At 35.1% G+C, this 12,290-nt stretch overlaps 1 protein-coding gene across 2 annotated transcripts; it reads right to left on the bottom strand.

Moving 5' to 3' along the window:
* Positions 1–427: 427 nt before the first annotated feature.
* Positions 428–7,881, bottom strand: LOC121415563 (translation initiation factor IF-2-like). 2 transcript variants are annotated; one of them, XM_041608819.1, is made up of 6 exons: positions 7,756–7,881; positions 3,857–4,144; positions 3,206–3,274; positions 1,794–1,908; positions 1,221–1,373; positions 428–1,073 (listed from the first exon to the last, which is right to left on the bottom strand). In XM_041608819.1, the coding sequence occupies exons 2-6, from the start codon at positions 4,134–4,136 to the stop codon at positions 761–763; spliced, it is 930 nt and encodes a 309-aa protein (XP_041464753.1). In that variant the 5' UTR covers positions 4,137–4,144; positions 7,756–7,881; the 3' UTR covers positions 428–760. The 2 variants fall into 2 exon arrangements, with proteins under 2 accessions (XP_041464753.1, XP_041464752.1); XM_041608818.1 differs by having other exon boundaries at positions 428–1,373; positions 7,756–7,880.
* Between the last annotated feature and the right edge of the window lie 4,409 nt (positions 7,882–12,290).

The following is a 12,290-nucleotide window of genomic DNA, read 5'->3' as shown; positions in this document are numbered from 1 at the left end:
AATATGATTATGGCTTTCGTGCTTTTAACGGAGCCGTTTATGTTGCCACGCAGTCTTAATTGAACATTCATAAAATCAGCTTCAAAACCTGAAATAAAAGATGGTCGAATCATCATAACAATTGTGACTATGTACAGTAAAAATACATCTGCTCAAACACCTCAACATTCATTTATCTATATACATATTTAAGATGAGAACGATCATTCTAATTTTCTGAGAGCTCATAGTACTGTAATTTTTTTTTTTTAAAGGCTGTTTTGTTATTTTCACTATCGATAAAAAGATAGTTCCTCCTAACCAAAACGAATCGTTTGAACAAACTTACGAGTGAGCTATTGAAGAATCTGGAACCGCTATAGTATTGACTATTTACACATACAATTACTTTTTATACGCCAATTAACAACCAGCTAACTTCACTTCAGGTCCCCCAATTTGATTTTAGAACTTAATATGTTGTTGTTTTTTTTTCTTATTTATATTTGTTGTAATTCTACCATTTCAGAATAAATCGTTTTGATTTGTGCAAAATAAATGAAGTGAATGAGATGAACCTTAGGGTTCTGACTAAGCCATTCGGATATATATTTGTTGTATATGGCCTGTTTTTACACGCTAATTTCATTCATCAGAGGTTTTTAAACTGAAACAAATCTATCTAACATACAAAAGCGTTCCCTATGAAATTGATGCGGTGAGCTATTTTTAAACATATCAAACATGTCAGAGTTTTGGAAATTTCTGGATTTTATTTCTTCTACTTTTTCTTAGATCGACCTTTTCCAGCAGTTTTAGCTTTACTCATCTTTGCCTTCTTATGAGATTTAGGGTTCTGCCTCTTTGCTGTTGTTTTCTTTTGGGTTTTTTTACTTTGGGGACCATTTTTCTTTTGGGCGGGTTTCTTGGAGGCCTTGGGCGCTTTAGGGTTTTTGGCTTTTGCTGTTTGGGGTGCCTTTTTCTTCTGCGTCTTCTTTTGGGGATTTGGAGCTTTCTTCTGTTTAGCAGTGACCCCCTTCGATGTAGATGGTCCTGATTGGGTAACCTTTTGTCGTTTTGCAGGTGGATTTTGGCTTGTGCTAGGATTTTTGGCTTTTGCTGTTTGGGGTGCCTTTTTCTTCTGCGTCTTCTTTTTGGGATTTGGAGCTTTCTTCTGTTTAGCAGTGACTCCCTTCGATGTAGATGGTCCTGATTGGGTAACCTTTTGTCGTTTTGCAGGTGGATTTTGACTTGTGTTAGCTGATCGTTTTTGACCCATTGGAACTGCTACTGGTGGTCGGATGATGATTGGTCTGGCTACTGCATGAGCTGGGGCAGCGGCTTGTTTCACGTTTGTTGTAAAATGTTGATGCACAACCGGTGCAGATGGCGTGCTTCAATGGAAAACGTAATTCAACAGAAAGCATAAAATTATTTGGAATTATAGGAATTGGAATATTAATATTGTAGTCTTATATTTTTCTCCACACCTGCCTCTACATAATATCATTAAGACAATGACAAATCCCGCTTCCATATTTCGTCCAATTGTGTAGCCATATCTAAATTACAGTGACTATAGTAACTTATTTTTTATTTCACAATTTTAATATTTCACAACATGCTTTCCAGTTTTAGAATTTGAACTAATATGCTCAGCATGGAAGCACTAAAACAGTCAAAATGACATGAATATTTTATCATGAGGATTGTGGTACATTTTTAAGCTGAACTCCTGACAATTAGATAAGAAAATATCAATGCTATTGAGGTAATAGAGATCAAACAAATTATTCAAGTGTTGTCCCATTTACCTATTGTGAACATTTGTCTGTTGCCCAATCATGATGTTGCCCGAAACACTACTCGATCCAGAGGCATTGATTGTGTTAGATACACTGGGCCGAGATTGCGTAGCGGGTTGCTGTCCTGTTGACAAAAGAGATACAAAATGCATAATCATTTTTGTTTTGTAGAACTGTCAGACCCCCCCCCCCCCAACCATTTTCCAACATGCATGAACTCATCTAGCACATTTCAATGCAATCATCTTTGATAAAGGATCAGTTCTGTTTATGTTGATTCTCACTATGATAATCGCTGCAGAGATTCTCCAAAATCAATATTTTTTTCCTACACGATATGGAAAAATTTTGACAACTTGATATAATCATTCCAAGGCTCTGTAAAAACATGAGAAGACGGTTTCAATTACACTATTTTGACCTGCAATCTTCACTCGTAATAAATGGAAAGAAAATTCACGCTTATATTAATTTGGGAATATTTCCCTAGTCATCATTCATGCCAATGATGAATATATACCACATTCATAATCCAAGTGTAGACCCCGTTTAAAAGGACAAATCCCCTCACTAAGGGCATTGCAAAAATTATGGATATCTCTCATCATACCCATAATTTACTTTCTCTTGGCGCTCATACATAACGTTTAACAATATATCCATCTTTGTTTTCAATCCACAGACAGTTTGAAAGTAATAATTGCAAAAAAGTATAATGAAGTTGCATTTTCTAACATTCTGAAATGACATTTTTTAGATCATAAAAATAAGTTCGTCTATTTTGCGTATTCGCGCGACAGTTGTGTTAGATGAATGCAGGATGATTTTTTGTATTGGAGGTTGCAGAGGCCTAATCACAACTGGCAGGCCATAGATATTCATTCGAGCCTACCCATTGCTCATTGTTTTAAATTTGATATTGCTGATTGACAAAAATGAATGAATATGACTGACAATCTAACACTGATTCTAGGGAGGGTATACCTATTGAACTTACTTTTTGGAATTGGAAAGATCTATCACCACTATATGGAAATATATTTTTACTGGCGGAAGAATTAGGGTCATTTTACTCTCTCAAGTGATGAATTTGTTGTTGTTGTTGTTGGTTTAGCTTATACGGCGCGTGTCATGCAGTAGTGAATATTTGCGCCAGATTTGGTCCCATCAGGTGTAGTCTTCATAAATGCTGATTTATTTTTAAAATGATAAAATGAGCCGGTCGAGGTTCCCTTTTCTGGTCAGATATGGAATGTCAGACATTTGTCCTATCCACTGGTAGTAATCATTCAGCCCTCGAATTTCCTCCTTATTTTTATGAATTCTTTTTAAGTGCGACTTTAACACATGAGTCTATGGGAAATTGATTAGGCCTGTGAGCCCTGGATGTCTTACTACTAAATAATGCATTTTGTTCGTACCTGTTACTCTTCCAGTTTCACTTACAGCAGCCTGACCGGAGGACGAACTAGCAGCTTGGCTTGTAGAGTCTGTAAAAACATGAATGTGATAGTGTGGTCTAAATGATTTGATAACAGTTTTATGCAATGGGCCTAATACACTATACAGAAATGTGATGTGATCGATTATTTAACACTTCACATGTGTGCATAGTTTCGTGTCACATTCTGCATGCATGAGATTGCAAAGAATATTAAGACATTATATAAACAAATGCTAAGTATACAAATAAATTACTGTGCACAATCTAACATTAAAAGCACGAGGCCAAACAGAATTGAAAAGTAAAAAAAAAATTGTAGGAACTGGTGTCACTGTGGGTGCATAAAACGCCAAGCCAGATAGGCATGGCTTGTATAAATACATTTTGTACATTTTTTTTCATAACTGAAATACTAACTTAACTTTCTGCTGATAAAAAACCAACAATTTATTTGTATGGTTCCAATTATTATCAAAACATTTCAAAATAGATAAATGATTCGAGGATTTGATTGAGCATAGAAGTAACATCCGTCGCTGTGATAAGCAAATAAAAATGAATATTTAATGCCAGTGTTACATCATCAAAAATATATTATCTTTTTCCTGTTTGTTTTATATAGACCTACCTGTCAAATGTAATTCAGCAAGCCTGACCAAGCCCGCATCCTCTAGTGCTTTCTTCAGGAGTGGTCGTTGCTGTTCTAGAGGGGTCTTATCACAGAAATCTCTCAGCATTCTCTTGGTTCCTTCATTAGTTACCCTGTGACCCGAATAATTGTCAGCTTTATAAATATCCATATCCTCATGTTTAAAGCTAAGTTTCAGTCCAAGAATGTCTAACTTGGGGTTGATACCGATGGCTTGGGCAAGGGCTTCTCTTTCACTGTCAGATATTTGCGACGCCATATTTAAATCTATATATAATAAAAGACAAAACAGAACACAACTTTGCTTTCTATATCAATCGTCCATTAGTACATATTCTGAACCTGAAGTTTGAAGAAATGATTATTTTGTTAGTTTAGCTTGTCAGAATATTGGTTTGGAAGGCAAATGCGTCTCTTTACAAAGTACACTGTAAAAAATATTGAGTAAATTTTTTACCACTACGAGGGTTATGATAATTATGTCCAACCAATTTGTGGAAATATTTTACCCAATGCGGGAAGCATATTGTCCAGTAAGGTTAAAAAAATAAGCAGCAGCAATTACTTTATAGAATGGGCAAAAGTTTCATCACACTGGATAAATAAAAATGCCAAAAAGAAATGCCCAATGTTGGTTGGACACATAATTATCCTCATGGAGCACTTTTACCCAATATTTTTTACAGTGTAAAAACGCTGTTTAAAATTTTAAACAACGCCGTTTCGTACATGAACCTTACAGTAGTTATTTGATAAACAACCATACATGTTTACTTTATTGAGAATTAAATATTAGGGACATTGACCTTTGTTGTTTAAGATATTAAACACTTGTTTAAACTTTTTAAACAACTACTGTAATGTTCATAATAAACAACGTTGAATAACATTATTTTAAACAGCATTTTGACGTGTACCCCCCCCCCCTTCTCATCTGTTGGGTGTCACGTTAATACAAAAGTAATTAGTCTTCTTTCGATGTATGTGACCCTAGAAATCTTGGATCTGTCCCTCTATACCGTGTGAGTAAACAAAACTTGACACCTCACAAATTCCCAATTTAAGGGGAAAAATTTGAAATAAAAGCATAATCATTATACATGGCTGGAAATGGTATCTTCTCCCACCATATTTATCACGGTGGTATGACTTTACGCTTCGATAATCAGTTAGTATTCTTATACAGTGTTGTACATTTTGATTTGCACTATATAAAGTAAGGCATGACTGCAATCAATGATTCCAGATGCCAATGATGTCATAATCATACCTGAGGGAGAAAACATATATTTGCAAATCCATTTTCAATGAAATTAACTCCTAGAATTGATACTAAAGCATGTTTATTAAACAATTATAATGTAAGTTATTGATAATGTGTTTTGAAATGGATGTTAATGCAACCATAGGATGACATCATTGACATCTTGAATCATTCATCGCAGTCATGCCTTACTTTGGCGCAAATTAAAATTTACATCACTGCGAAGAATGCCTCCTGATCATCCAACCGTTAACACATACCACATGAATATGATATCATATTATTTGGGAGAACACTCTTTCAGGCCATGTATAATAATTATGTATTCATGACATATTTTACTTTAAATTTGGGATTTGTGAGGTGTCAATTATTTTTAATACTCACGTCATGTCATGTTTATTGTGAGAGCTCTAAAAACTTTTTTATATTCTATACAGTGCGTATAAAAAAAAAACGGGACAGATTTGAAAAGTTTATAAAATTTTTGTTTCAAATTATGATCTCTATATTTTAGTGTTAATAGGTGCTCCGAAGTATTATCCTTTCAATGCCATTAAAATAATTTAGTTTCGTTCATGCTTGAGCTAACACGAATGTTTTTGTCTGGGTTAATTTTCGAATTATGTGATCAAAATATCATTTCTAAATATACTTATTTGCTTGAATATTTCTGCTGCTTTTTAATATGTTCTCTTTTAGCTTTGAATATTCCTTCTTTAGGCAAGAACATTTTTTTTAAACCGAAGTATGGGAGAGAGTGTTTTTTTTTTCAAATCCTTTGTGTGCTAGAAAGTTTATGGTGCCCTTGAACTGTGGCATACTGATGGGTTGGGGCTCGGGGTGCTCCCCCCCCGAATAAAAAAAATCACGACCAAGCAAAAAGTGGAAAGAAAAATAACAGAAAAGTGAAACTTGATATCATTTTCTGAATATTATCTCAAAATCACAAAATTTGATATTTTAATAAAAAGTGGAAATTTTTGCTTGCTCACTTCACTTGCTCACAACTTTTTAATACATTTTACCCGATCTGCCATATCTTGCTCCTTCAAAATTGACTCAATACACCATTGCCATTGAAAAACATGAGTCCTTTCCTGTTAGTCCTGTCATTCACATAATTTATCTTGGTGAAGGATTCAGTAACCCCTTGAAAATAGGATTCATGTCTTTTATAGGTACCATAACATAATTTGTTTCATATAATAAAAGGATTTGAATAATTACAAATTCTCCCAGTTAATAATGCAAATCTTCTTAATTGGGTTGACAAAAAGTCTTCTTTTATTACTTATAAAGGAAAATTCAAAGGTAAAAGAAGTTCAAATGAAAAACAAAATAATTCAGGTAAATAAAAAAAGCTGTAAATGAAATTTGACGGCATAATTCGAAAATTATGGCAAAGATAACGAAAAGAAGTCTAATCATCAAATTTCTCATTTCTGCCATTTTGGCGCAAGCCTCTTTTTGAACCCCCGACAAAAACGTCCCGTGTTCGCTCAAGCATGAACAAAATTTATTTTTTTAAATGGCATTTCAAAGATAAGATATCAGAGCATCTATTAACATTAAAATATAGATATAATAATTTGAAACACATTTTTTATAGAATTTTCAAAAACTGTCCCGCTTTTTTTTTGATACGCACTGTGTAGGCTTGGATAAGACTTTTAGTCTGGATCTCGATGTGTGTGATTGTTTCATCTCTGCATCCATGTATTGAAAGGTTGATGTAGGCTAGAGAATACTCATATACATCTAGATCTAGGCTGGGTTTACGTTCATATTACTCATGTTGCGACTTTCCTTTGATATTGTAGTTCAATAAAGTTGTAATTCAATGATTTTTACTGTTTTTGTGTGTTGATGTTTTGTTTATTCATAATTGTTAAAGCGCATAGAGAATTAAATTAGTTATTATGCGCTTAATAAATACCTTATTATCATTGACCAGTTGACAGAATCCTTCCTCTATAAAATTTAAACAGACATATCCGATTTAGTGTATATTGATTGATAGCTGTGAAATTTCGATAGGATGTTCTCCGTCAAGTTTCACTACAATAACCTTTGAGTTTCACGTTATGATACGAAGAAATGCATATTTGTGAATATAAATAAAAGTCTTCATCCAATTAATGAAATGATTTTGAATCCTTAATGGAAAAGAAATAATACAAATCTCACTTTTAGAATATTTTAGGAGTATGCCTGTTTAATTTGTTTCGAATCATTCTTTTTATGGGGTGGACTTCACCTTTAATGGATAGGCCTATAGTACGAAAATATAGAAATCCTATAAAATTGTGCTACATTAATAACAAAATAATAATCTACTAGCTTACTACTTTATTTGTATATAGGCCTTATATATCGCTCATTTTAGTTTTGGTTGAATTCTATGCTCAGATCTCTGTGCGTGACCATAAACACGTATAGACCTACACCAGAGATACACAGTGTATATTTTGTATTGTGTATTACTAAATTCACCACTGTTAACAATTATCTTCGAAATCACTCTATATTCATTAAGCAAAGCATGATGACAAAATCTATTTAAAAACACAATAAAAGTGCTCTTTAATCATGATTTCTTTTCCTAGCTTACCTGTATGATTATATCCAGTGGATGTTAGTTCAGAAAAGGCCGCGAAAACACCAACCAGTCACAATGATTTCTTCATTATCTCTGTCCAAAGCATGCAAAATGCAAAGGTCGTGCGTTTGTAAGAGCGGGAATTTGTTTCATTTATTGTATTGGGGAAACCCCAGTCGTCATATCAGAGTGTTTACAACACACGGTAAATGGTTCAAAGAACAAAAGACACTCAGTATTGCTCTCATAATAGGGGACACGCCGTATTCTGGAGGGGGACCTCGGGACACCCCCCCCCCCCCCCCGGTAGGCGAAAAGGGAAGCGCCAAAAAGAGAAAGAAAAAAAGAGGACAATGAAAGGGGGAGGAAAAAACAGGAAACGAAGAAGAGGAAGAGAAGAAAGGGGGAAAGAAAGAGAGAAGAGGAAAGGAGAGGGAAGGGGCGCCGAATTCATGTTCGACATGTTCATTCATGTTCAGGGGCGACGAATAGATGTTCAACTGAGGGGTGGTGGGCGACGAATAGATGTTCGATCTAGGGGAGCCAAATTCGAGTTTGACCTGGAGCGCAAATTTTATGTTTCACATGCGGCGGGGCGCTAAATTGATGTTCGACATAGGGAGGCGCCGCATTTAAGTTTGACATATGGGCGACGAATTGATGTTCAACCGAGGCCGGGCGCCACGTTAACCTGAAATAAATCTGGTGGGGGGGCGTGCCAAAACGATGTTCGACCTTTGGGGCACCAATCGGATGTTTGACCGGGGGGCGCCAAATTCATATTTCACCTGAGTTTGGCGCTCGCATCAAAATTAATGCTTAGTTAGATGCCCCCCTTGTTCATAAACTACCAAAAGTGGTTAGAAAGTCATTTTTTAGGTCAGAATATCAAATTTTTCATCTCGCTCTGTTGACACGAACTGGCACGACGAGTTCACGCATAGTTTACGCACTTCCCGCATTGGCACGACGACTTTGCGCAATTCGGGCGGTGTCGTGCTGAACTATTCGTGAACACGACGTGAGCTGTTCGTGAACTATTCGTGACAGTCGTGGCATGGCTTGCACTGCCACGCATCCTCCCTCATCGTCCCGACGAGTTCACGACGAGTTCACAAACAGTTTGCTCACAGTTCACGACCCGGTCGCTAAATTTTGTCGTGACAAAAATTTTGAACATTTCAAAATTCTCGTCCGACATAGCACGCAGTCACGACGTGACACGACGTGTTTACGCACTAGTTCGCGCACTGGCACGACTTGAGTTGTGCCAATGCGTGACACAAAATCGTGCAAGTGTCAGGGTGGCTTTAGATATTTATCCTGTTCACGATAAAATTTTTGCTTGCGCTTCGCGCTCGCATTGCTTTTTATGTGATTTACATATCTTGCTCAATATGGAGCTTAAAATATGAAATTTTGAACTCAATATACAAAACATTTTTCAGCTCGAAAATCAAACTTCATTATTTTGTTTGATTTACAATTTTATTTTTCAAAAGTGCTCTGTAAAAATTGTTTTATTGTATGAATATAAACATTTTCTGCTCTCGCTGCGCGCTCGGAAAGTTTGATTTGTCAGGTACCTATTATTTTCGTGTATTCCATAAAGTTTTCAAAATATCCCTTTTCAGGTTTGACTTTAAAACGTATCAGCTAGCGCTGCACGCTCTCATTTTGATTGGCGAGTTATGTATGTCTCGATATTGATTATACAACGAACTACTTAAAATCCCCTTTTCATGACAGTTTATCAAAAATTTTGGCTCGCGATTTGCGCTCGCATTAATGATTAAAATATATTAACTGATGCATCCTATTTATAATTACAAAAATGCTCGTAATGTCCAGTCTTCAGGCCATAATGTCATCAGATTTCGCGCCCTCATTAGCATTAATGAATAAGATATTAATTTAATAATTAAATTGTCCCTCTTGTTTCATCTCGCGCTTAGCAAGAGGAATAGGAAGATAGTCATTTTCATATGCATGTCCTAAACATGTCCCGGTCCTATGTTCAAACTCAAAGTAATAATAACAAAAAACTATCAGCTCTATATTAAGTGCGATCCATATCAACCTCACAATTTTCCTACAAACTGCTTGAAATATTGAGCTGAAAATTGGCTCTTTTTTCAGATCGGAATATCAAATAGTTTAAGCTCGCGCTTGCATTGATTTTCAGGATAAAAGATGTATTTAGAATGCCTAAATTCTAGGTCTAAATATGAAACACGCGCGCGCATGTTTATTCAGATACGAGTGTCCTCTTTTTAGGTCTATAAATCTCGATTTTTTTCCCGCTCGTTCTTCGCGCTTGCATCAATTGTTTGGTTATATACCTATCCCGTTTACGATTACAAAAATTGATTAAAATTTTACATTCTTTATGTAGAAATATAAAAAATATTCAGCTCGCGCTTCGCGCTCGCATGATTTGATTGTTGGAATATGTAACGTCTTCATGGTTAAGTGGAAACAGTCCTTAACCTTTTCGATCAGTTCAAAACGTATACAAAAGTTTTCTGCTCGCGCTCTGCACTCGCATTATTAATGTAAGGAAGATCCCCACTTACTCATCCTTTTCATGATTTACGAAACTTGAATAAATTGTTTAGTTCAGTAGGTCTAAATCTCGAAATTTTCAGCTCGCGCTTCGCGCTCGCATAAATTTTTATATACCTATTCTATTTAAGTTACAAAAATTGCTTAGAATTTCCATTCCTTAGGTAAAAATGAAATAAAAAAAATCAGCTTTTTAAAATTGTAACGTCTTCATGCATGGCTAACTGCAAACAGTCTTTAACAGGTGCCTTTTTAACAGTTTATTTCTGCTAGCGCTTCACGTTCGTAGTAATAATTCATTTGTATACATATCATTTTCAGGATAGCACACATTGCCCTGAATGTTCAGAATTTCAGGAAAAAATACATAAGATTCCCCCCCAAAAAAATTAGCTCGCGCTTCGCGCTCGCATTATATATATAAGGATTATGATATATATTTATGTTTATTCATAAGAATAAAGCTAAGAAGTGACTACCCCCTTCAAAGAAACCCCAAATCATCTTCGAGAGGCCGATCGGAGAAAATATGGCTGAAAAAAAATCCGCCCCCCGCCCCCTATTGGCGAAGGCTGGATCCGCCCCTGGATACCCATCCTGTTCATGGTTACAAAATGTGCTTAGAATATCACATTTTTTCTGTTTAGATAGATACCCATCATGTTTATGGTTACAAAATGTGCTTAGAATGTTATGATGTTATGAAATTAGTTTTTTTTTTTCCTTCAAGAACCAAAAATATTGGACCAACAACCGATTAAGTGCATCAGATATTCAATGCGCAACCTTTTTCATTACAAAGGAGACAGATCGTCCACACATGTATGAAAACTAGAAGAATTATTGCTCACATAAAAAAGGGAAAGTGGGGATATGATATGATCAAGAGAACATGCTTGTATATGCCTATTAGATTTACGCTGTGTTGACTGCATGCATGAAACATGTATTCATTTGATATTTTCCCCAACAAAAATGAATGTTCACTTTTTACCCAAGGGTGGGAAAATTATTTTCACTCTATATTTGTTTAATCTTTGAAAATTAAATACAAGAGAAACAGATCTGCAGAGTTTTACAACTGATTATTTATTATCACTTAAACAAATGGAGAAGCGTTCTATAAAAGTATACAATAATCCCAGCAATAAAATTTATAGGCCTACAAAATATTTATCTACATTAATCAAAGATAGAATGATAATAAAGGAATGTGTTGCAAGAAACTTGCAATCAATAGTGTAAGTGAATGTTGGGTCTAAAAATCAATCACAGGTCTTGAAATTAATTTCAAAGTTGCCATCGATTGCTGGTGTGCATTGTGAAACAAGAAGTTCAAATTGATTAATCAATTTTAGATTTGTAACATAAATTTTCAACTGATTGCAAATATATTCTAGCAATACCCCAAACGATGAACTACATGCATGCTGTACAAATTCAGAAACGTCATTTTTCAAATTCCAATACGAATATGATTATGGCTTTCATGCTTTTAACGGAGCCGCCGCGGAGCCGTTTATGTTGCCACGCAGTCTTAATTGAACATTCATAAAATCAGCTTCAAAACCTAAAATAAAAGATGGTCGAATCATAACAATTGTGACTATGTACAGCAAAAAATACATCTGCTCAAACACCTCAACATTCATTTTATCTACACATATTCAAGATGAAAACGATCATTCTAATTTTCTGAGAGCTCATAGTACTGTAAAAGTATTTTAAAAGGCTGTTTTGTTATTTTCACTATCGATAACGAATTGTTTAAACAAACTTATGAGTGAGCTATTAGTGCTATTAAAAAATATGGAACCGCTATAGTATTGACTATTTACACATTCAATTACTTTTTAAAGGCCTACTTACAACCAGCAAACTTCACTTCAGGTCCCCCAAATTCTGTTTATACCATTTCAGAATAAATCGTTTTATATTTGGTTTATGCAAAATAAATGAGATGAACCGAAAATTCTGACTAA

This window comes from Lytechinus variegatus, chromosome 5, assembly GCF_018143015.1.
Source record: "Lytechinus variegatus isolate NC3 chromosome 5, Lvar_3.0, whole genome shotgun sequence".
Taxonomy (NCBI): Eukaryota; Metazoa; Echinodermata; class Echinoidea; order Temnopleuroida; family Toxopneustidae; genus Lytechinus; species Lytechinus variegatus.
This window is presented reverse-complemented; position numbering and strand designations above follow the sequence as displayed.